Genomic DNA, 24,422 nt, shown 5'->3' with positions numbered 1-24,422 from the left:
GCAACGTTTATGTGAACCAGGGCTGCGTTCAGCTCCAACAAAAAACATTTATTTAAACAGGAACTGTGGTGCGTTGGACACCCTGTTGTGCAAACACAGGCACACTGCCTTTTAATACAGCTTAGTTAAATTAACTTTATTTGTATCCAGGTTGAACAATGTGTTAACTCAAAACAACATGAAACAAAGTGCAACACGCTTTGAGGTACATTTTCTCTAGTTTGTTGTGTGTGTCAGAGGTGTTACTCAATCAGCAGTAACGCACCACCATTTCTGATAAACGTTTTGCTATGTTTTGCTGGGTTTGAACACTGCCCGGTTGTCTACTCAGAAGTGATTGTTGTCATGGTGATTCCCTCCATAGTCATATCGTAACCACATCATTACTACTGTATATACTCATAGTTTACTATTGGTGTTCGTGTTCTGTTAAAATTTACTTAAATAAATTAATCAATGTAAAAATAAAATCTGCAGCATGTGTTGAAAAGATGTGTATCTCAAATGACGACATAAAATAAGCTCTATACCAGAGGACAATGTGATGTGCATTAATCTATAGAAGCCACCAGCCTCACTTCAGTCACAACAGTAGGTGGCAATGTGGCTGCCAGCTTCATTTGCATTTACAGAAAAAAGGCAATGGTTTTCCCCAAAATGCATCTTCACACACTGATGTGCCCTCAATCTTTCTGATTTACTCCACATCAAAAACATGTCTCTGCTAACTGATGAGAACTCAAGTTCAAACTGTCCTCCACAAGCTTCACCGATACAGTCTTACATTTCTTTTCTGAACAAAAGGGTCAGAGACGAACTTCTCACACACTAAATACAGTTAAGTCATCTCAGCACCTGAAACCAGGAAACCCTCAAACATAATCACAGTCTAAATCTGCTCTGCAGCTTCTCACCGACCTGAAACACTCGATGCTTTGAATGCTCCAGCTTTCAGTCTCTCTTTGAGACGGGAAGACTGATTTCGACACGCACACTCAGACTAATACCACTGCTAATACCAGTATAGAAATCACAGCGTCGGAGTAATCATGCATTATGAGTGATCACTGTTACATTTGTAGTTTGACCAGGAGACGGAAACTATAAACAAACTAGTGTTTGGCCTAAAAAGTAAAATGTCAGGATGTAAAGTCACCTGCTCCTGGCCTTTTCATCATACATGCTGTCTGTCACCATGTCAACATCACAACACTAAGTTTAGTAAACACACAAATCCACGAGATGCAGTGAACAGTCACAACAATATGACCTCGTTTCTTTAAAGTGATGGAAACTCCAGACTGAGGAAATAAAATACCACAGTCTTGACATGTGGTAGATAGACATAACAGACATGTATCAGCAAATACAGCTTCCTCGATTTATATCTCATCTTATCCTGTTTGAGTTTGTGTCCTTTTGATATTTGGCTCATGTCTTTTCAGATGATTTTTAATTGCACTATTCATAACTTAAATCTAGACAGAAATACCTCAACAACTATTGGATGGATTGAGATTATATATACAGACATTTGTGGTCGTCTAGGAAGATTCCTACTAACTTTGGTGATCGTCTGACTTCTCAACCAGCGTCAACATTTCAATTAATTGAATACTGACTTCCAGTCAGGCTCAGCTGTACTTTGCTTAGTGCTAATTAGCAAATGTTAGCATGCTAACATGCTAAACTAACATGGTGAACATTGTAAACAAGTTAGCATCGTCATTGTGAGCATGTTAGCGTGCTGATGGCACCACAGCTGAGGCGTCTTGTCTTGTTTCTCCAATTATTCTCATTGACTGTGCAGATTTCATACGTTGTTTTTGATATTTTGTTTTGATTTTATTATTAGAGCTGCAACTAATGATTATTTTAATTACCTGTTACTTTGAGGATTATGTTTTGATTGATCAAGTAATCCTTTTTTTCAATGTAATGCCACAATTTCTCAGAGCCCAAAATTATGTCTTTGAATTTTGAATTGAATTTTGAATTTTGAATTTTGTCCAAGGAGCAGTTCAAGTCAAATAATACTCAGTTTATAATAATATAAAACAGAGAAAGGCAGGTAATCATCACCTTTTAGAATTAATCAATTCATTGTTTTAGCTCTAATTATTTTTGTATATTTATTTTGTGTGAAACACCACTCACTATTCCTTACATTACAAATACAAATGAAATCTTCCCTTCTAGCAGTCGGCAGCGATCATGCATGCATGTGTAAATATGTAAAAAGTAAGTACACATGTATAAGAGTAGGTATAAAAGTGGTGAGTAGAGTAAGACCTGCTGGACGAGTTCACCTTTGTTTTTATTTTAAAAAGGCTATAATGCACATCTGAAATCACACATACGATGTGTGCCATGACTCAGGAAGTGGTGATGAAACAACAAAGGTAGAAAAAGCAGAAGTGCGTCTGGCACAGCACAGACTGTCAGACAGACACAGACACACACTGAACGTTCGACTGAGATACTGCTGGAATCTGTGAGGTAAGAGTGCAACTAGATTTTCCGCTGTGCAAGATACCTAAGAAAGCACAGGGTTCGACTTTTAAAGTGTTGCAGTTAAATGTTTGTGATGGACCAAATGTTTGTTTATCACCTGTTCACAGTTAATACTCTAAAATTAGACGTTAAAAGTACAGAATAAGTGTAAAGGAACTGCAGAAATATTTTTGTATTTTAAGTGAAATGGGAACGACATTGATCTAATTAGAAAGGGCGTCAGTGTCGATCACTTGAATGAGCCAACAGCATGGTATAGACATGTCTGCCCACGATTGCCTACGTGACTTTTAATGTGCAGTTGGTCTGGTGGGAGATTTTTTTAAAAAATTCTTTCAGATAAATAGCTGCAGAAATATGTTTTCAGTTTCTCTCTGTGGTATCCTTTTTGACTCAAAGCGGTAATAGTTCAAGGTTTTCTCTGTCACGCACTGATATTTTCCTCTAATGACGACTGCATACCAACTCCAGCTTCTTCTGAAGGCTCTCTGTATTTAACTGTAATTAAATCACTAAACTCCCACATCATTTCAGTACTCTTTATTAGTGTTTGATTATAGACAGGTGAACTGAAAAGGTCAAACACCAGAGCCAAGATCACGCTTCTTTCATATCTAAATTAACTGTCAAAATAATTTACCAATTTGCTTGAACCTGTACCAGACAACCTCTAATTGTAACACTGAATATAAGGCACGTGATTGAAAGTAATGTATGTTCTCTTGGCGTTGTTGGCCTTGACATCACAAAGCAGTTACAAAAACAAGTTCACAGAAACTGAACCCACACAACTGAGGGCTTTCACATGGTACAGTTGTGTATGTTGCATATGTGTCTGTGTGGGAACAAAGAGTAATGACAGGAAAGAGTGATTTGCCTTGAATTCACTTTAGCACAGCTGTTGAAATTAATTCACTCTTTCCCCCGCAGCAGCAGCAGCAGCAGCGAGACCATGACAAGCAACTGCTCCTTTAAAGAGGTGGACCACCTGATGAAATATTTGGAGCTGACAATCTACATACCTATCTTCCCCATTGGTCTGATTCTTAATGTCGTGGCACTCTTAGTGTTCTGCCTCTTTCTGCGGAAATGGACAGAGTCAACAATCTACATGACCAGTTTGGCCCTGATGGACCTGCTCCTCCTCTTCCCACTTCCCTTCAAAATGCACGCCACCAATCACAGCTGGCCTGCCGACCTCCAGCCTCTCTGTTTGGTCTTGGAAAGCCTGTATTTTATTGGGATATACGGCAGCATCTACACCATCATGTGTATAGCTGTGGACCGATGGGTGGCAATCTGTCACCCGTTCAAAGCCAAGCAACTGCGTTCACCCAAAGTGGCTCTGGGGACTTGCGTTGGGGTGTGGCTGCTGGTGCTGACAGCAATCTCTCCAACCATCTATCGCTTTAGGGAGGACAAGCAGAAGGAGTTCCACTGCTTCCATGAGTTTTCAGAGAACGGCTGGAGCCCTCTGGTGATCATCTGCCTGCAGGTGTTTGGGTTCCTGCTGCCGGCGATGGTGCTGATCTACTGTTCGGTCCAGACCATCTGGGCACTTCAGCAGTCCGGCCAGCGCAGCCCCCAGAGCCGGGCCTGTGTGAAGATCATCTACAGCAGTCTGAGTGCCTTCCTGCTGCCTTTCACCCCCAGCCACCTGGGCATCCTCCTGCAGTTCCTGGTGAGAGAAACTGCAAGTTCATTTTGAGTAAACTGAACTCTAAAGTGAAAAGAGTGAAACAGGTTTAAGTAGATAACATAAAGATGAAAACAATCTCACCTGCTGTTTTGGAGCTCCCGATCACAAATCTTCATCAGCAGGTAGATGCGAAAGTTTTTCTTTCATTCCTCATCAACAACAATCCCACTCTGGGAATTGTCACACCATCTACTCGTATGACCGGGCCTGATTCAAAACCCTCGTTTCTGGCAGACTTTAAGACAGCTGCTCATCACATCATTCTCACAGCCACGTATACACACACATTCATATCTTTATTTCTATATTACAACCATTCTTTTGCTTGTGTTCTAATTCTGCTAAAGCAGGGAGAGCTCTGGGTCGCTGCATCTATGCGTGCCGCCACCTTGCATTGGTTAAAAGCACTATGGGTAAGTTGTCATTCGACCAAGCAGTGCTAACAAACCATTAGCAAACTGGCAGTCTGCCATTGTAGCATATGCTCATTGCACAAAGCTACAATGTGCATGCACAAATTGAGGACGCGACATTAGCTTTTCCCAAACACTCCATTTTACATGTACACATGAATACACAGTAACTAGAGCTTTAAAAAATCTGCACCTTGAAAGATGTTTCAAAAATCTACAATTCTGCGTGTGGACGAGAGGCCAGAACATAGAGATTATATCCTTTTACAGAATTATTTGTACACATGTAAACAGGGCCTGAGGACTCAGCAAGTAAAGGATTTCATCCCAAAATGTAATATATACATAAAAAAGTATAATCTCTACAATGCATATGCCTAATTAATTTTCTAATTAACAAACAATATACATGGAGTCAGTTCCTCCGTTTTTATACCAAACCACACAGACATTAGCTACAAGCATACAGAGCAGCACTGAAACCAGGTTTTCAGAAATACTGACATCCTTTTGTGGGTTTTTTTTTTTTTTTTGGCCTGGTTTTGGTTAGAGAAATGACAAACCAGTAGCTCAAAGTTTACTACATGATCATCTTCAGAGAAATTTCTCAGGTGACTCAAGGTCTTATTTTTCCCACATTTAAATGCTAAAGAAATATGTGCACTGAAGCAAAGAAAGGAGCCAATGCCCTGTTGTGCCCTGTTCTTTGTGCTTTTTATTTTAGTATTAAATACAGCATCTGTGACCATTCTAGAAAAGTGACTGTAAAAAGATCCTGGAGCTGAGACGTTAAAAAAAAAAGTCAAACTCATCACTGCTGCTGATCTGGCAGGTAGTTTTAATAAGTGCAGCAAATATACAGAGATCAGTTTCAAAAAGCCTGATAAGAACATGCAAAACCGTAGCATAGTTCACACTGCTGGGTGAGCTCTGCTGTTTGTTTTAATACATCATGTTTGTTTGATGTATTTTAATATTATTTTGTACGGCTGCTACCTTGGCAGGGTCTCTCTTGTGAAATAGATTTTTTATCTTAGTGGGACTTCCTGGTAAAATAAAGGTAAAAATAAATAAAGATCTGATTTTTAAAATTGTGCTTTTCATACCTGTAGGCAGGATGGTTGACTAATGTTTCTCTGTCCTCCATGTGTGACCCTTCACATAACTCCAGGTACGCCAAGGAATAATTCAGGACTGCAGCAACAAGACCAGGATCAGCCTGTTCATACAGATCGCCATGTGCCTGTCCAACATCACCTGCTGTCTGGACGCTCTGTGCTACTACTTCATCGCTCATGAGGTGAGGAGCACCAAACACACCTTCAGGATGTCGGTCCAAAGAAGAGCCACCTTCAGCACTTCAGAGGTCTGAACACAAAGACAGTTCTAATATGTACTTGTCCTCAGAGGACGGCTGGTGGTGAATACGAGATCTGGCTTCTTGAGTTTTAGCAGGGCAGTGAAACTGAAAAAGAGCCTGTAGCTGACAGTGTGCCATGCACTAAGAGAGACAGGTCAAAGTGCAATCTCAATTAACCACAGCGCTTGAGAGTGAGGCGAAAACGTAGTGTGGGGAGAGGATCTGATGAGCTGTGATACATGATTTGGTCCAGTGACAGGAAGTCTGTTGACGCCTCTGTAACCTCAGACAGCTCCGAAAATGTAGGCTGCAGAAAGAAAATCCGCCAACAAGCCACAATGTGACTTCTTTCTATCATGATTTATGGATGAGCTTGTGATTTGGCTCGAGGCACTTTGAGGTCATCCAGTCCTACTCGATGAGAAACTGGTGTGGGCTACCGTGCATTTCAAAGTAGTCAAAGCCAGCAGCAGCAGCTCATTGCAGAGCTTTGTAGCCTACTGTGTATTACGCTCAATAAGTCAAGTCAAAGCTGCTCTTAATGTTCTAAAGACCAATCATTTAAGATCAGCGCTGATACACTTCAAACCAATTTCATTTAATAGAAAGTGAGTAAATTGCAAAACTAACTGTGATACCAATCAGAGGCATTATCTATGTAGCATCTCTCATATTTAAAATGCAGATTTACATAAAAAAGTCAACTTCAAACAATTCAATCTGAAGCAAGTAAATAAATTAAACCAACATATTCATTCAAATGTTAATTTAATTTAAATATCACTTACCTTGTATGTGAATAAATCAAGACTCCAAGCAGTTGAGATCTGAAAAACACATGAATGCGATTGATTATTATTAATTGATAATTATTTATAATTACCAGCTTAGTGACAACAGATTTTAATCAACTTAAAGTGATACTGAAAACATTTTATTATTGTCTTAATTTTTGAAGTTTTCTTAGGCTGGTTCTTCAGCAAGTTGTGACTTGTTTTTTTATAAAGAAAAATTATTTACTTGTAATTCAAGTAACTTTATCTATCAATGATTGATAGAGATTGAAATATGGCATTGTATATATTTCAAATTGATCTCCGACCTTATTGATGCAAACTCAAATAAGGGTTGTCACACTTCAGTTGCCGTGATACAAATGAGGAAGCAAATAAGTGTAAAGGTCCGCTGAATGTTTTAACTGACTGACTAACTTCCTTAAAATCACCACAGTGTATATACATATATATATATGACAAATGTTAATGTAATCAATGTAATGATTTTTACAATGTAGCTTTAAAATGTGCAATAATGTTGTTAAGATTGTTAGAGGCCAGTTGTTAATGGCAGTCGGCCTGACTTGTAACTGTTGATGAAACTGTTTTGATATTAGTATGTTTACAGGAGGACATTTGCTTTATACGAAGGTGCACATGCAGTACATGAAGCCGCTCTCTGTCTTACTTTGCTCATGCTGATCAGAGTCACCTTGTGCTAACAGTGGAAGGTGTCTCCATTAGGGGGTTTACTGTGTATTAATGCTGTTTTAATTTTGTAAAATAATCTCTTCTAAAACCAGAAACAAATGTGAAACTGTCACGTTTTGGTTTATTTGCATTACTTGTGTCTTGATACTTTCATTTGCACACGCCTCCTCTTTCAGTGTTACATTTATTTGTGTTCAGTTTTGTTTCTGTTTTCATTTCTGTTTCTGTTGTTTTTTGTAAAGTAAAAACGTTTTTTTCATGAAGTCCTTTTGTTTAATGAAGATTCTTAATCTGTAAAATTAGCATTCATCAAAGCCTTTAACGGGTGGATAATGTAGATTTTGTATTTTTATACCATATGCTTTACTTCGGTGGCCAGTGTGTGATATACACTAGTTCACATATACATTATGACATGAAGAAAACTACAGGAATTTTTACTTTCCTCAACTTTTCTCATTAATTAGCACCACATCAATTTTGAAACCAAACTTCATCTTCCATTTTAAAGTGAAGCAAAGCTAACCACAAAATACGCATCTTGTGATATCACACTGACGCTGCAGTTTTATGTTCTTTAGAAAACTAAGATTGCGACCAGCACATTAAAATATGTGAAGCACGTCCCGCAGATCAGGACTTTGTGATTGTCTCAGTTACATCCTGTTGCACTGGCTGTGACAGTCTTTACAAAGACCAGCTGCCTTTTTACTGTGTCTACACACTGGAATACTGTTAGCTCAGTCTCCAATTACTCTACCCCTTAATGTGCAGGTTCATGATTGTTAATGATGGACATTCAGAAGACAAAAAAAGTTTGATCATTTATTTTTAAAGCAGCAAGATATTACAAGAAAAATTGACTGTACAACGAAATGAAATATGAGCACATACCACGGGTCTCTCTCAACAGAGACTTATTTGCTCCAGGTTGTACATTAGAAAGACACCCCAAATCTTGTTTTAAATTGGGACAAATTAACATTGTAGAGATTATAATGCCAAGAAAGAAAGGATTGGGTGCTGGCGAGAGCTAAAGACAACAGGCAAAATCCAAATGAAGAGGAGGAAGAGCAAGACAAAATGAGTTTTAGCCTTTGATATCATCTACAGTAAGTGATCTAAACCAAAAAGCATTCTCTCTAAAGTATTTCATATACTTGACACTAAGCACAGCATACTGCAGACTTTGGTTCCTTCATGTCCTTCTAAAACACTGCTACTAATTACAGTCTAAAGCCATTATATCCAAGGAGTAGGAAAGTGTGATACCAAAGGAAATTAACAGACAAACCATAATGAAATCAAAATGGTTTCAGATAAAAATCAGGAAAATCAATTTACAGTATATATTGCTTAGGAACAATCAAAATTATATACACCATTCATTAATGATACAGACCAGCAAAGAAACGTCTAAACTACATGAGGTATGTTTTGCCATTTTCTGACATTCAAAACAAAAGAGCCAAGAAACGAATATTAACACAAGTGCACCGTGCAAGCAGCTTCCAAGTATCTGTACCATCACCCCCGGTGCACTGTGTCATTAAATAACAATAACGACAAGTCATAAATAAAATAAAATCAAGTCTTCTGATGTAAATGTCACAAACTGACACACAGTAACATCTTATGCACAGCTCGACAAGCTACAGATATATCCATACACATTTAAAACATCCAGATATACAGACTGAATAAAAAAGACATTAACATCGTACGTTGACAATAAAAGAGCATTTCCAACTTGAGAAAAATAACAAACATTGAAACTGAAAGTGTTGGACAACACTTGCTCTTAAAGTGCAGTTAAAAGCCTAAAGAATTCAAGAGGTATGGTTTGAAATTGGCTTCAGTGTTGGATGGCTGTGGATTCTGCCCCAGTTTAGACCCTGTCACAGATGACAGTCTCGACCACAAAAGTGTTCTCGAAGTGACGAATGCTGTGGCATCTTTTTGTCTCACGCCTGTCAATACCTGGAAGAGAAAAAGAACATGCGTTTAGTAAATCTGTTTAGTACTGAAAGCTGAGTGTTCACATTCTGCAGGTGTTCACTTTGAATGAGCAATGGGGGATCCCCGCAAATCACATCCATATATGTACTCAGGGGAAGTTTGTTGCATCATTAGCTCTCACGCCAATCAAAGTCAGCAACGACAGAGATATCACCGGAGCGCATCACTGCCTCCTCCGTAGTGTGTGGATGTGTCCACTACCAGTGACTCACTAAGCAGGAAGCTCCCAGGCTGCGCCCACATACAAACACTGACATGATGATCAGGCTGCCAGGCTGTTAGGAGGATTTTACACTGCAGACACAATGTCTGAAATGTTCACTAGGAAGCCCCTATTTGGTTCGGGTTGAATTTGTTTTCTCAACATCACACAACCGTTGGTGTGACAAAGGGTGATAACTAAGCGCAAGTCACCCATCGCTCATTATTTAGCATCCCATATTGCATGATTAGATTGGAAAAGGATGTGTGGACTCACGTCTGCGCTGGCTGCGGCGTCTGAGGCGGTAGGTTTCTTTGCCGTAGCAGAGCCTGTGGATGAACGGGCCCAGCTGCCTCATGTTCCTCACTCTCCCTGTCACCATCATCTCCTCCTGGACGATGTAAGTCTGAGGAAGGTACGTCCCTCTCTGTGACAAGAAAACACACGAATGAATCACTCAGCTGTCTGTGGGAGGAATGCTTTAGTACCCAAGACGGTAACACGCTGTCCTTCACTCTCTCAGACAGCCATTAATCTCTCTAACAATGCTTTTACAACAGCTTCACCAGTGACATCAGCAGCGAATGTAGGGAGTGTCTCACCTTGACATTGATGAGCAGTTCCCACAGGCTCCGTGGGGGCATCACCAGGGTTGTGTTCAGCTCAGTGATGTAGCATTTGTCCAAAGCAATGTCGTGATAAGCTGTGAGGCCCTGGAATCATAAAGAAACATTAATACTCAACCTATAATGAAACACTTTAACAATACAATGTAATAAGAATAAAACCAGTGAGCACATGGATGCATTAACCTACCCTCTGAAAGTCGTGGATGATATCGGCAGGGTCGCTGCCTCCAAAGTGCGGCACAGGTACGCTGATCTGCTCGTAGTTGTCCTCAAGGTAGATGCCGACGTTCTCCTCAAGTTCATGCCGTCCCCTCAGAGGAGCATATATGGAGTCCTCATAGAAAATTTTGCAGTGGAACAAGCTGTCTTCTGGGATCTGCTAATGGGGCGCAACAGAGCTGAGTTAGCATGTGACAGTTACTTCAGGTTGTCTCTTTTTTAAGCATTCTGGGTTCAGGCTGTAATGTAAGAAAGGGGAGGCAGAGTGAACTGACCTGAGGTATAAAGTAGTAGCGATAAACGTAGATAGAGGCCAGCACCAGTCCTGACATGAAAACCACCAGGCCAAAGGTGAGGCAGCACAGGCCGGTTGGAAAAGGCTTCTTGGGCCTGACAGGAAGAACCAGCTGCTCCTGTGAAGAGAAAAGCAGTTTGGTTAGAGGACAAGTCAACAGGGAAAAGCCAGATAGGTAGATGAGAGATTTTGGTATTTTGTAGAACCCCACGTTTTCTAATATCACAAAATATGTGCAAAATGATGCAAAGAACAGGAAGTGCTGTCCTTTAGATGTAATGGTGCAGCCTTTCTTAGGTTGATGAAGCCCCTTATAATATTTTTTTAATATAAGGAGAAGATATGGTTGAAATATTGTGAGCACAGCTTAGCAGTTAACTTGAAATTAATCATATCCAGTTCAATGATGGAGTATCAATGGACACTCTCACTTTGCCACGCTTTCCTGTACAAGTCCAAATCGTAACAGAGTTAATTTTGACGGCTTGCAAAGTCGTCAGTCAGGCGAGGAGATCTGGTAGACGTAGGACGGACTGGAATGAGGCATGCCAGATGCCCGCCCACAGTCTCTCAGTCAATCTGCTGCTGCCTCTCCCTACTACAGTTGCTATGGAGAGCGGAAGCAGGGAGAACAGATTGTGCCAGGCTCTGACGAAGATGCTGGCACGTGGCCGTCTGGGTCTATTCTTGGAGGCCTACTTCCACGCTCCATATTTGTTAGTTCCCTAGCGCCCTCGGTGGGAGTCGAAGCTAGAAGAATTGCGTGGAGGAGTCCCTCAGCAGAGGCGGACATATTAATAGATCTACACACATTGGCTCTGACGCCTAGCCGACTGTCGCAGCCAACCAGAATCCACACAGCCCTCTAGATCATGACTTGTTCTTCTGCTCACGTAATGAACAGGTGAAAATATGTGTTTACAGAAGCGATGCGTTTGCGTCATCAAGTGGTACTCATTGTGTACAGTGTGATGAGGGAAAAAGATGAGGCTTAGGCAGACTTATATCCACCGAGTGCAAGATTTCTAAATATGTTTAACTCCTGGGAGGTAGTCCAGAAAGGAGGCTAAGAAAAGCTGGACTTATTGTGACAAGCCTAATACAGGCTTAAGCCATTATACAATCCCAACTCAGAGATAACATGATCAGGCTAATTTAAGACTTCAAGAAATCACAACGAAGAAATCAAGCTATCATCACGTGCACAATTAATTACTTTATCTATCTATCTATCTATCTATCTATCTATGTTTAAAATGTTGTAACACAGCCGGTTGAGCCCTGTGTTTGAGATTTGAAGCCTAAAACCTGAGGACTTCGGATGTGCCATGTTACATATACATTTCAGGGAATTATATGCCCATCATGACACAGTGACTTCCTGTCTGCACTGCCTTCAATTTAACTCAAATCAACTGAGTAGCCCCTTCAGATCCTACTCATAGGATACAGGAGAGGCTACAACTACAAACAAACTAAAGTATTTGTCAATATTTTTTGCTAATTTTCACCCCTGATGTTTTTTTTTTTTATAATGTCAAATTTGAGAAATAAAAGGCTCAGCTGCCATTAGATTATTCCCACTGTTTAAATACAGCACACATTAATCCTGGATTCTCAATTAATTAAAGATTAATGCACTCTCAGGCGCTACCTGCAGGACCCACGTGGTAAAACACCTCGTGACATCACTGACTGGTGCAGTGACCGCAGCTAACAGCCCTGCTGTTTTCTCATATCGACAAAACGGGTGGGAAACTGGGGCTATTTGCACCTCCAACGCCTATACTTAAAAAATGGAAGCTTTTACTTTTATAAATGCACGCTTATATACACTTACATTACATATACATATGAACCATTTAGAGTCATCCATATAATGCTGAAGGCACAATTACAGGTCAGCCATCTGCAGTGTGTCCTCGCAGTGGCCAAACACGGTGACGTAATGTCAACATCCCCAGACTGGGACGGCCTGCAGTGATGGGTCATTTCCCTTTCTACTATAACATTATAGCTTTATAATGTCCTATAATAACTGCACCAGCAAAACAATATAATAAACTGCAGTATGTAGTTATGTTTCAGCCATTTAGTTGAATTAAAAATAATAATTGCAATAATTATTTTAAGCATATCATGGCTTTTGTTTATATATCTGGCTGCATAATCAAATAGATAACGGATTACCAGTATTAAAATAATCCCATGAAGTGACATGATGATGCATGGACAGACAAATCAAACATTAACAATAAAAATAAACAGATTAATCTACTTTGCTAAAATAACCAATTCAAAAGGAGCACTGATGCTAAGACAAATGCCACAACATGAAACAATAGACAACAACAAAGTGTGCAAACTCACGTGAGCCTGAGGTATAATGATCTTGTCTCCATCGATCTCTTTGTCGGGCTTCTGCGCCGAAACTGGCTGGAAGGTGATCTTCACCATGTTTGTTTGTTCGGTGTTTGTTTGCTTTGTCTCGTTAGCTGATGTTAGTGAGCTGGTTTCATGCACCGAGCCGGGAAGATTATATAGCGGTGGAGCAGTCTCGCCCCCGGGACTCAGTGACCTCAGAAGAGCGTCTTCTCTGACGAACAAGCACTGTGTGGGTCTGAAGGAAAAGCCGCCTCGCCGCTGTCAAAATAAGAGTCCAGGTCCGGCTGCGACGTTTAAAATTAACTCATAATACACTGTTCGTGGGCTCCTAAGTGAACAGACAAACGCACATAAATGTCTAAATCTCTTAGGGATAAAAAGACAGATTATTTATCCCCTTTTGTTAACATTAAACTACATTATGCCATGATTTTGAAGGCGAGTGCCCGATATGGTAGTGCTTTCCGTGTTTTATTTAAAGCTGCATCTCCTCTCCTCAACCATGTTCAGAATACTATCATCCGGAAATGTAGGGATGCTTCAAACTCTCAGCCAGCTACTATACTGCGATAAAGCCGGCTTTAGGTCACTACTACTGATATTAATTATGATCATAATGACGATCATAAAATAAAAGCAGTCACACCTTGCACGTGGGCATCAGCAAGGCATGTATGCACAAAGCATTGTACAGCACAGTACACTGTGTACTGTACAAAGTGTGCTACAGTACAAAGTGCATCTTGGTTTGAGTATTTAATGTATAGTTTTATATGTTTCATAATGTAATGCAATGTTATATGAGCATTTAATGTAGTATAAACCTGTAACAGGACCATAAAGCAAATTTTTTTATTATTAAAATAGCTCACTGCATGTGTTACAAAGTGGGCTCTAGTGCTTAACATGATGTTTACATACTATACGCCAAGTCACATTTCATAAACAAGACTTTAAATGCCATGGTCAAATGATCAGGCATAATTATTCTTTTTTTCCAAAATAATAATAAATGACTAAAATCTTTCAGCCACCTTCTTAACACCCAGCAGCCAGATATTCAGCAGTGTGCTGAAACATTAAAGCTGTAACACTGCGTCAAACCAAACTACATGTAGCAGTGCATATCAACAGTCAAAATGCAAATTACACAACACATGCAAATTTGCAGACATACAAGTAGCTCATGTCACCTTTGGGAACAGCCATAGTAGTGTGCCCACATGAGTCACTACAGACAAAATCCACAGAGCGCTCAAATTTGACAATATAGGAAATTGAGATGCCGATACAATCATAAAACACACTTGTCACAAAGTGTACTAAAACAGGCAACATGTCCTGAAACCTCCCAAATACAGGGATGATCTCTTCTCCTGCCCACACTGTTTCAGGCTGCTTCTTTTTGAGAGGGCTACGGGCACTTTACACTCTCTACACCTGAGAGTAATGTACTTGACAAATGGCTCATATAGTCCAATTCACATTAGGTTTTTTATAGAGGGAGTGGAGCACTAGCCTGGTCCTTATAGGTGGATTGATGGCTCACAATCAAGCATGAAATAAGCCCAGTTGACTAATGATGCAATGTGAGAATTAGCTGATATATGGCCTATAGTGAATGATTAAAAGAGGATGATTAAAGGGTAAATATTGGAGGGTGATGTTTTTGCAAGATGAGCTTGATTTACTAATTAAATCACTAACTAGATTTTGTTTTGAGTTGTTGTTATGCATTTATATCCAAGATAAATGCTTTAATATTAACTTAGTTGTATCTTATCTGTTTCAGATGTTGCTACAGAAGTTGCAGATGACTTTTGAACCTCAGTTATCTTAGGTGATTTAAATGAGGATTCAGACTGAATTTGGGGACAAAAGCTAACATGACCACTGGTGATTGGCGGGTACGAGCGTTGCGCGTCCTGGATGTGTCTTGCTCTCGTAGCCAGTTCATCCATTCACATGTAAATGAACCGTCATATATACCTAGTCCATGCCCCCTCGGAGCAGCACTAAGGAGCCCAGCCTCTCTGTGAGCTTTGTCGGCCGCTGGGATCACCCGGCCATCTGTCCCATTGACGAGCTGTAACGGCTCTTTGGATTTTACACGCCAACCTCCAGTCCAGTGGCTTTCTGGCAGCGCCTGGGTTAAACTTTACCAACATGGCCCCCATCCGTAACAACACAAACGGCACGGACAGAGGTGATAACTGCAGTGGAATTCAGTCTGACAGAAAGGTGAGGGCCTGTGTGAGCACTTTAAACCAACATGTCTGCTTTAACTTGGCTGGTAACTGTCAAGAGTAACTCCATTGTCCTTACTGTTGTGGCAGATGAGGAAACCTCTGGTCGAGAAGAAACGAAGGGCTCGCATCAATGAAAGTTTACAAGAACTCAGAGTTCTCATGGCGGATGCAGACGTAAGATATTATATATTTACACACCCCTGCTTTCTCTAAATAATGTGGTGTTGTGTTTCAGCTAGCTTGTGCTGCCAGCGCTTGTTGCTTACGTTTTTTGTCACCCGCTGCAGTTACAATCAAAGATGGAGAATGCTGAAGTGCTGGAGATGACAGTGAAACGGGTGGAGAGCATCCTACAAAACCGGGCTCAAGGTAAATATTGTACATTTAGTTAAAAGTACGCCATACTTTACTAAATATTTAATATTAAGTCGTTTTAACTAAAAGTATTAACTCTAAACTAGCACATTACTTACATGTCAGCCTTCCGCCGAGCAATGTAGTTCTTTAAAACTAACCTGTGAATTAATTTGTAACGGTCAGCGCATTAATATTCTAATTAACAGTGCTGCGGCCACAGGTGCGCGTGTGCAGATTCAACCGTGGCTCAGCCAATCAGAGCGCAGAGTCCATCTGTCCGTTGGTAGCTAAGTTTGCTAACTTTTAAGCTAACTGTTTTATATCATCTCTCCGCAGAAGTGGACGCCGTGAACCGGGAGGCCTGTGAGCGGTTCGCCGCGGGCTACATCCAATGTATGCACGACGTGCACACGTTTGTGTCCAGCTGCCCCGGAATCGACCCAACGGTGGCTGCGGAGCTGCTGAACCACCTCCTGGAGAGCATGCCCCTGAACGACGAGGACCGGCTTCGGGTGATGCTCCCGGACACGGAGGCAGAGGAGTGCCCCGGCAGCAACAGCACTTGGCCCGTGTCTGAGAGCATGTACACGGCCCTGGTGTCCCCGGCCCCGTCCTCCACCACCTCCACCTCCACCGATGACCTCTGCTCTGACCTGGATGAGACGGACTCAGAGCAAAGTCATGTTTCCTCCTCAGAGGAGGCTGACAGCCAGGATGTGTTGAGCTTGCCCTCCTTGACTTACTCCAAGTCAATGTGGAGGCCTTGGTAGATTAAATAAAAGAATAGCATGTTTTAAACCACACTAGATGATTTAATGCTTTGTGTTAGGCTGCTTGTGGGGTAGGCCTCAGTACAGGGCAACAACACTGCTGAAATAACTTGTTGGAAGGCATCTGAGAAGCTCTTTGTGTAATTATTGGGGAACTACAATTAAACTAAAATGTATTTAATAAATAAAGTATGTAATTAAATCTGTGTTGCAGAGGACATAGACTCATAGGGTCTTCATTTGGATGTGTATTGGCCTGCCTTCAGTGAAGGGGTAAATGCATATGTAAATATTTACTTGTTGAATATGACTGAGCTGTATAGACCATAGCTGTCCCTAGAGATGCATTGTTAGTCGTATGTAAATTATTTTGTATTTAGGAAGTCTTTAACTTTGTATTTATAAGTGTCCATGACTTTTAGTAGGCTACCTCATCTGATTTGCCTAAGTTTTAACTTTTCAATAAATACCTTTTGACTTTTAAATTCTGATTGTGCAGCTTCTTCTTTCTTCAGAGAACGCCACATTTCACACACCAGGATCCCACCATCCACCCACCGGCGGCTGTTTTCAAGATATTAGTTATTACTCTGCAATTGTGGGCCATTTGTGTGCACTCTCTCTCTCTCCAAGATCCCTTAGCACATCGTAGGCATTCGTGAGGTGTGAAATGAGTAATCCACTCACTCCTTATATAGGCCTAGTTGAGGAGTTGGCAAATGGGTTTTATAACTCCGCTTGACTCCAGCTTTTTTATAATGCTACAGTTTTAAAATAACACGGGAACAAATAACCTGCTCAGTCATGGAAATGGATTCTTAACAAACAAGGTCACGACTTAATCAGTTTTCCATTATATTATACTGTATATGGGCTTTCATGCAGCGCAGTAAAAATGTAGTGTTATGACTTATAACAATCGATCTGTAAACTCATGTCCCCTTCTGATTCACAGACACTTTGAAATCTTGTGTCTGCAGCCTGAGACACGACCTCTGTGGTCCCGGTGGGAGCCACAGACACTTTTCTGCCTCTGCACCATCAGCTACTACAACTACAAATGAATAAGAAAAGACAAGCAATCCTGAACTCACTCTTAATCCTTCTCTAGTCAGATGGCTCCACTGCTGTTCCTGTGATGTCCAAGTGTCATTTCTAACACTCTCTTCCCCATTCTGAGAAGGATCTTTGTTGAAATGACAAGGGGAAAGATTAATACAGTGAGCATGGGATTATAGTAGAGCATTATTCCTATTTAGCATTTGATATATCCAGTGGTGGAAAGTAACTAAGTACTCAAGTGCTATTGTCTATGTCTATTTTATGCTTTTGTATACTTCCATTCCACTTCAGAGGGACATAGTGTTTTTTCATCTACTACATCAATTTGATCAGCTACTTTGCAGATTGTTCAAACAAAGCATGATTAATTACTATACTTGTATATTAAACTGCAACAATAGAGCTAGTGTTAGCTCTACCTCGACCAGCTACCTGTTCTCTACTTAAGTATTTCCATCTTATGCTACTTTATACTTGTACTTCACATTTCAGAGGGGAATATCACACATTTTACTCCACTACATTTACCTGATGGTTTTAATTTATGGTTACTTTGAAGAGACTTTCAGATACAAATGCTGCTTACACTTAACAACATTATCAACAATACTAATTACGCCCCAAAGTTATGGAACACACTACCTAAAGATATCAGGGAAGCTCGCTTGCTAAATATTTTTTAAAGATAGCTAAACACGTATCTGTTCACTTTAGCCTTTAACTAGCTCTGGCTTTCCTGATACAGGTCTGACACTCTTTCTTTTCATGCTTCAAGCTGCTGCAACCCTTAAAATCTTAACCTGATTTTATGATTTTTAGTTTTACAACCCTATGATTTTATGAATCAGTTAATCCATGTTTTCAATTTTTTTTAAATAACTAAATTAAATTTAACAGTTTTTTTTAATATTGCACAAGGCAATTCAATATAAAAGGACATTTAAAACAGGTTAATTTAATTTACTTTCTTACTGAAAAAATAAAATAAATGAAACAGTTTTAAATGTCCTTTAATATTGAATTGCCTTGTTTGTTGTATGTCCATTTTCATGTGAAGCACTCAGTACTTATACTGCCCTTCTTGTAAAGCACTGTGTGCTGCATTTCTTGAATGAAAGGTGCTACATAAATAAAGTTTATTAATATTATTATTATTATAAAAAATAATAATCCAAAACACAATATCTGACTATAAACTTTTCAAAGGGGACATTTTGCAGGATGAGCAGTTTGGGGAAAGTTACCTAATAAATGTAATGAGTTACAGATTATTTTAAGTAATCTATTTTAATGAATGAAATATAACTTGTTATATTTGATTACTATTTTTTTTAGGAACTTTATTTATTGATTTTTTACACACAAACTGACCACAGTGTTGATTACTTTTTACTTACTCCTCTAATAAATGTTTTAAACTAGGCAATAAAGCTGAAAAATGCCAGGGGAAGGCATTCCTGCAAAGCAGAAAAATGAAGAGCAAAATAATTAATGTTATATTCTGCATAAACGTTTTACTGAAAAGGATATACTCTGATGGAAGCCCTCAGTAGCTGTGGTTTTATTTATTTTGTAATTCAAATACGTGTAACTAGTTACAAGAAAGAAAGAAATTCCAGGATGACGAACCTGATTCAGTCCGCTCAGATCTGTGTGGCGATCAAACCGGATTTGCGGATCTCCAGAGGTGTAAATGACCGCTGCAGGAGGGCGGTTTGTAAATTTTGTCCAGGTGTGAACAGTAGAGGGGAGGAGGAGGAGGAGGGAGGGGAGGAGGGGAGGAAGGGTTGCTTTGATCCGGCCTGCTGAGCCGTGGACTGCAGGATCTGAGTGTCTGCAGAGGAAGACACCAGAGCAGCTATTGTTTCAGTGGTCGGGCTCAGACAGACATTTGCATCGGGAAGGTGAATGTCACGACTTCAGGGTGGAGAAGGACAACTTGCTTGCATGTCTTTAAACACTAGATCCATATTTGTAATTCAAAAATGTGTTTGTAGCAGCTATTAAAGGTTTATTTTCCATTCACGTGATGTCGATCTGCTGCAAACAGGAAAACAGTCTCCAAAGTTGTCTACAGTCATTAATTGGTCATCGGCCTATTAACCGCAAACCAAAGTCCGTTCAGTATTTGTCCAATTTAACCTAACACACGTGCTACAACGCCAATAACAGCCTGAATGCATGAAGAAACAAACATTTCACAACACACTCAACAACACTGTGAATTCGGCAATATTTTATTTAGAGAAACGTTAACAAACATAATAGAGTGTTCGCCATTAAAAATGAGAAAAATAAAATAAAATGTGCATTGCTGTCAGTGTCTGTTCAAATTAACAGAAAGACAAATGACAAAATTCAGTTTCGTCCCAAATGACCGCACGTGAGCTTCAAAGTGAAGGAGAGCCCTCCACACAGTCACTTGACATCTGTCTGAGCTGCTTTATATCCGTGCAATAACCCTAAACTTCGACTTCTGAGGTGAGCACACAAAACGGTAATGAGCTTCAGACACTTCCACAGGATGCCCAGGAGGCTCCTCTCCATATTTATGAGGGGCAACATCAGACCAGTTCAAGTGTCATGTGGCACACTTTGAAAACTGGGGAAAACATCAATATTCTCCTCACTTTATATTCATCACCCACCATAAACAACTAGTATTTTACAGTCTGCAGTGATGTGTGCCCTATATTGATTTCACATTTTTAAAACAGTATTTACAGTAAATATTATGAATCTTGGTCCTGCTTGTTTTTTTAAAGTTTGATTTTCCATAAATAACTTAAAAACAAATCTCTTTATACAGAAACAATTACTGTATGTAAAAATATATTTATATAGGCCTATATATATATATATATATTTATGCTCAGAGTCAGGGACTGATACAGACATTCACACAAGCATCAAAGTGCATTAAATATAGTTTCTTGAAGTGAGAGGCAAGTTTCACAGCTGATACTGAAACAAATACTGAGTGGAAATATGCATAAAGAACAAAATCAGGTAACGTGACACAGATGGCTTAAAAAAAATGCACATTTCAGATGATAACTTCTCAGAAATTATGTAACATGATGGGTCGGTGAGTAAATGCAGCTTTACAGTATGTGTTTCACCTGATTGTCTTTTTCTCAGTGCAAATGTTTTCACCACCTCCATCGTGCCTGCGGGTCAGTAACACATGTACTTTCCATTTAATAGTACTTAAACTTCCATTTCGCTACTTCTACTTAAAGGGAATCTACACCCATTTTCAAAATTCATGTTATTCCGAAGGTCTAAGTCAGTCCAAAAAATATAAGCAAACATGAACAAATCTAAAAACTAGAGTGCTTAAACTCAAATTTGTGATGTTACAGTCCGGAGCTGCTCCATATGTGGGTACATTTTCTGTTTCAGAGCTGAGAACACTACAGCAGATTAAAGTTAATTTGGGAATAAACAAGAAAGCAAGCATTCTGTGGGTCAACGAAATCAGGCTCTCATTCATTAGCCCACGACTGGGCTGCAACAAAAACCCTTCATTAAGCTGACTTTGCTTTTTTACACAACACCAAACAACACAGGCACGATGCCGCCACTGTGTGTTTCTTTAGATGGCATGCCAGTGTTGCATAAGCAAAGCAGGCATGATGTGCGACGTGTAAGACACCAGCGTTGGCTTCTAGTGTGTCATATAACATATGCGTCAGGCAGCATTTATAAACAATAACAATCATTTACTAACACTGTTGTTAAGGGGTCAATCTCCTCCTCAGGTTATAGGGTAAGGAGCTCCCAGGCTGCACTGTCTTCCCCAATTGCGGATATTTTTGGATGCTGATTTTTCTTCGAGTTAGCTGCTAACTGTGGCTAGCTGCTTTTTAAATCTCCCAGTGGTGGGGCGCACACAAACACGTTGTCAGAATGTCAACAATGAATCTGTCCATCCATTCCATCATTGTGCCTTTTAAACAGGATGGCGAGGCAGAGGAAGAGTTCGACATTCCCGCCTTCAACAGCCAGTAGCCCTTTTTACACAGAGATCACAGAGATAGGGCCGCTACAAAGTCCCTTCTTTATGCCTCCTTTGCATTTTTACACAGAAACACATGATGGCAGCATCGTACAGCTGCAGTGTGTGATAACAGACTGTATGCTGACATTACAGAATCAAAAGAGGTGTGACGGGTGTGACATGTTACACCACAGCGTCTGCCTCTAGTGTGACATAAAACATGGGCGACGGCAACGCTTTATAGACAAAAATAACAATGGCTTTACATGTCAATAACATTATTATATAGAATTAATTATATAATTAACCGTCCCTGTTGTATGGTGGCCGATCTAGTCCTCTGCTCAGAGGGTAAGAAATGCCAAAATCTCACTGTTTTCCCAATTTGCGGTCATTTACCTCAGCTGTTCTGCTTCTCTGAGTTAGCTGCTAACTGCTAACCGCTGCTTTTTAAATCTCCCAATGGTGGGTTGCATAAATAACACATTGTTGAAACGTCACACCCGTCTTGCTGACTGTCCTGTTTATACAGACACAGTTTCAAATGATCGTACCTAATATACTGTGCTGCAGGGCAGCATAACGGTGCAACATTTCTGCCCTGAACAGGCAGTGTAAAAGGGAGTGTTGTTTATGGAGCAGATCCAGACTTTATGCTTGATGACATAACAAGTTTGAGACCTATTTGGCTTTGAGAGAGAGCAGCTCATATTCACAAAAATTGATGGAACTTTCTTGGCCATGAAAATAATATATTAGATTCTTAATTTTGGTGGTCTTTCCCTTTAAGTCAGGAATTAGAGTATGTTTTCCAGGGAGGATGAAGGTGGTAAAAAAGTCTCAGCCGTTGCCGGTGAGTCCGTTCCTGGTCACTGTTGCTCACTTTTATTTCCTCACAGTGACTAAACGCAACATCAGCCAAGTAATCTGGACACAAAGAGCAGACGTACAGTTCAGAGTCTCGCTCGTGTTTTTCCTCTTCTACCAGTGCAGCTCACAAAGTGCACTTGTGCGTTCGTTTGGTGCCTGATGGCATGATAGACAGGAGTGACTGACTGAACACCACCTGTTCTCACCACATGCTGACGTAGCATGGTGTTGTTGAAATTATGTCACAAAATGCTGAATTCATTTTTGTACCGCCGCAGTTAGAACACCACAGAGCCACTTCCTGCCATTGCTGGCGTATGTTTGACATCTACTGTGCTGCCTAAAGTATGAGCACATGCTGTGTTTCACTCACTGGGCTCGCCATCTCCTCATCAGCGCATTCACTGCACTGTGTTAAAATGCTACACAGAAACGAATGGATGAACATACGTAGTCAAAGGGTCCGCCACTCGTATATTCACATTCTACAAACGTCTGTTTGAGTCAGTTTCTCTCTGTTATCTACAGAGACAGACGGAGACAGCACTGAAGAGTGTTGAGTGAAGAGCAAAGGGTCCGTTAGGAGAGGACAACAGTGTCTGAGGGTTCCTCTCTGGGTCTCCGCTGGCAGCCGACCTCCCCCGTCTCTGTATGAGCGATGTCAAGGTTTGCTGCTGCTACCGCTGCCTCTGAGGCGCCGGCACAGCAGGAGCACGCCTGGACGACACAGACAAAACGAAAAGGTGAGACAAAAGACCACATTTTCAAATTTTTTGCACCAGTTTGATATAACTTAAAGTGATGCATCTATTAAACTGGTAAAAAGAACCATTAAGCCTAGTTTCTCACATTAAATGGAAGGTAAAAACTTCATATTCTGAAATAAAATAATCTGAACTGTTTTTAAAAGTCATTCTACCTTGACATCAACCGCCTTGGGCAGAACTCCTTTCTTAATCCATGGATGGACCTCCACCAGCTCCTTCTTCTGCTCCTCCGAAAAGCGCGGCTGGTTCTTCTGCAGCAGCCTCAGCTTCTCTCGGTCTTCTCTGAGGACTCTCTGGATGTCACTGCGGGTACAGCAAACACACAAACAGCCACATTCAATACTCTACCCCATAGTCGTGTCTGATAAGCTTCTATCAGGGTTGGGTTTGGATGATATATTCTTACTGTTGGAGTATCATAAAACAGTGAGAACACAGCAACTGGATTTTTGTAATTATTATCTTGAGCTACTAAAGTGTTTGTGACACTCAAACATTTCATAACCAACAAAGTTCACAGTCTAATTCACTGTCAGGCACCTCCTACCTACTGACTGTGTTAAAGTAAGGGTGCCACCTCGTGGTCAAAAACGGTCCCTGCATAAATCGTGTGTAGAGTTCCTGACTGTTTTTCTACTCATGAGCTGTCCCCAACAAATGAGGCAGCTGACAGAAAACACATGCTGAACAAAAGTCACTCACACAGGTCAGAAACAGTGTGTATGAACTGGTGTAATGACTTCATGCGCTTTTCTTTTCACTGCTGACTCTCTTTACAACCATCTGAAAGCAGCAGGTATCTGTTCCATCTGCAGTCTCTAACTGGAGTGATGCTGTGCGCTGTCGAGCCACAATTACACAACAGATCTGCCGGTTACATTTTGTGCAATCAGCATCAGACTGTTGTAAAATAACCACAGATCACTCCGTGCTTATGTGCCTTTTGATTAATTATTATACACGATTTTTCTGCACATCAGCAAGTGTGTTGGAGACCGATACACTGAAGACTGTTCACACAGCTCAGAAAAAATGTCAGTCACTTCAAACTTCTTGTTTGACTGGCCGAAATGTTGCCCAAAGCTCCATATTTTTAATTATAGTAAAGGTAGATGTGTGGCT

The 24,422-nt window shown here is 40.4% G+C and overlaps 4 protein-coding genes across 11 annotated transcripts in view; 2 read left to right on the top strand and 2 right to left on the bottom strand.

Moving 5' to 3' along the window:
• The first annotated feature begins 2,449 nt into the window (after positions 1 to 2,449).
• Positions 2,450 to 7,736, top strand: LOC117263048 (G-protein coupled receptor 55). Of its 3 annotated transcripts, none has more exons than XM_078173348.1 (3): positions 2,450 to 2,499; positions 3,445 to 4,195; positions 5,798 to 7,736. In XM_078173348.1, the coding sequence occupies exons 2-3, from the start codon at positions 3,467 to 3,469 to the stop codon at positions 5,996 to 5,998; spliced, it is 930 nt and encodes a 309-aa protein (XP_078029474.1). In that variant the 5' UTR covers positions 2,450 to 2,499; positions 3,445 to 3,466; the 3' UTR covers positions 5,999 to 7,736. The 3 variants fall into 3 exon arrangements, with proteins under 3 accessions (XP_078029474.1, XP_078029476.1, XP_078029475.1); XM_078173350.1 differs by having other exon boundaries at positions 2,452 to 2,499; positions 3,451 to 4,195; XM_078173349.1 differs by having other exon boundaries at positions 2,453 to 2,499; positions 3,448 to 4,195.
• A 549-nt stretch (positions 7,737 to 8,285) lies between these two features.
• itm2cb (integral membrane protein 2Cb) lies at positions 8,286 to 13,456 on the bottom strand. Of its 2 annotated transcripts, none has more exons than XM_033637892.2 (6): positions 13,208 to 13,456; positions 10,818 to 10,955; positions 10,511 to 10,699; positions 10,297 to 10,407; positions 9,971 to 10,121; positions 8,286 to 9,453 (listed from the first exon to the last, which is right to left on the bottom strand). In XM_033637892.2, the coding sequence occupies exons 1-6, from the start codon at positions 13,292 to 13,294 to the stop codon at positions 9,362 to 9,364; spliced, it is 768 nt and encodes a 255-aa protein (XP_033493783.1). In that variant the 5' UTR covers positions 13,295 to 13,456; the 3' UTR covers positions 8,286 to 9,361. The 2 variants fall into 2 exon arrangements, with proteins under 2 accessions (XP_033493783.1, XP_033493782.1); XM_033637891.2 differs by having other exon boundaries at positions 10,511 to 10,702; positions 13,208 to 13,447.
• A 1,652-nt stretch (positions 13,457 to 15,108) lies between these two features.
• On the top strand, positions 15,109 to 17,083 carry hes6 (hes family bHLH transcription factor 6). Its single transcript, XM_033637893.2, has 4 exons — positions 15,109 to 15,463; positions 15,559 to 15,645; positions 15,759 to 15,840; positions 16,165 to 17,083. Exons 1-4 carry the CDS (start codon positions 15,389 to 15,391, stop codon positions 16,596 to 16,598), a joined length of 678 nt encoding a protein of 225 aa, XP_033493784.1. The 5' UTR covers positions 15,109 to 15,388; the 3' UTR covers positions 16,599 to 17,083.
• A 4,406-nt stretch (positions 17,084 to 21,489) lies between these two features.
• The window catches only part of per2 (period circadian clock 2), a 36,488-nt gene continuing 33,555 nt past the window's right edge, over positions 21,490 to 24,422 (bottom strand). For all 5 annotated transcript variants that reach the window (XM_033636444.2, XM_033636447.2, XM_033636448.2 and 2 more), the window contains 2 exons: positions 23,453 to 23,603; positions 21,490 to 23,250 (listed from right to left, as the gene is read on the bottom strand). In XM_033636444.2, the coding sequence (XP_033492335.1) occupies positions 23,113 to 23,250; positions 23,453 to 23,603 (289 nt within the window). In that variant the 3' untranslated portion in view covers positions 21,490 to 23,112. The remainder of the gene's footprint in view (positions 23,251 to 23,452; positions 23,604 to 24,422) is intronic.

This window comes from Epinephelus lanceolatus, chromosome 12 (assembly GCF_041903045.1).
Source record: "Epinephelus lanceolatus isolate andai-2023 chromosome 12, ASM4190304v1, whole genome shotgun sequence".
Lineage (NCBI taxonomy): Eukaryota > Metazoa > Chordata > Actinopteri > Perciformes > Serranidae > Epinephelus > Epinephelus lanceolatus.
This window is presented reverse-complemented; position numbering and strand designations above follow the sequence as displayed.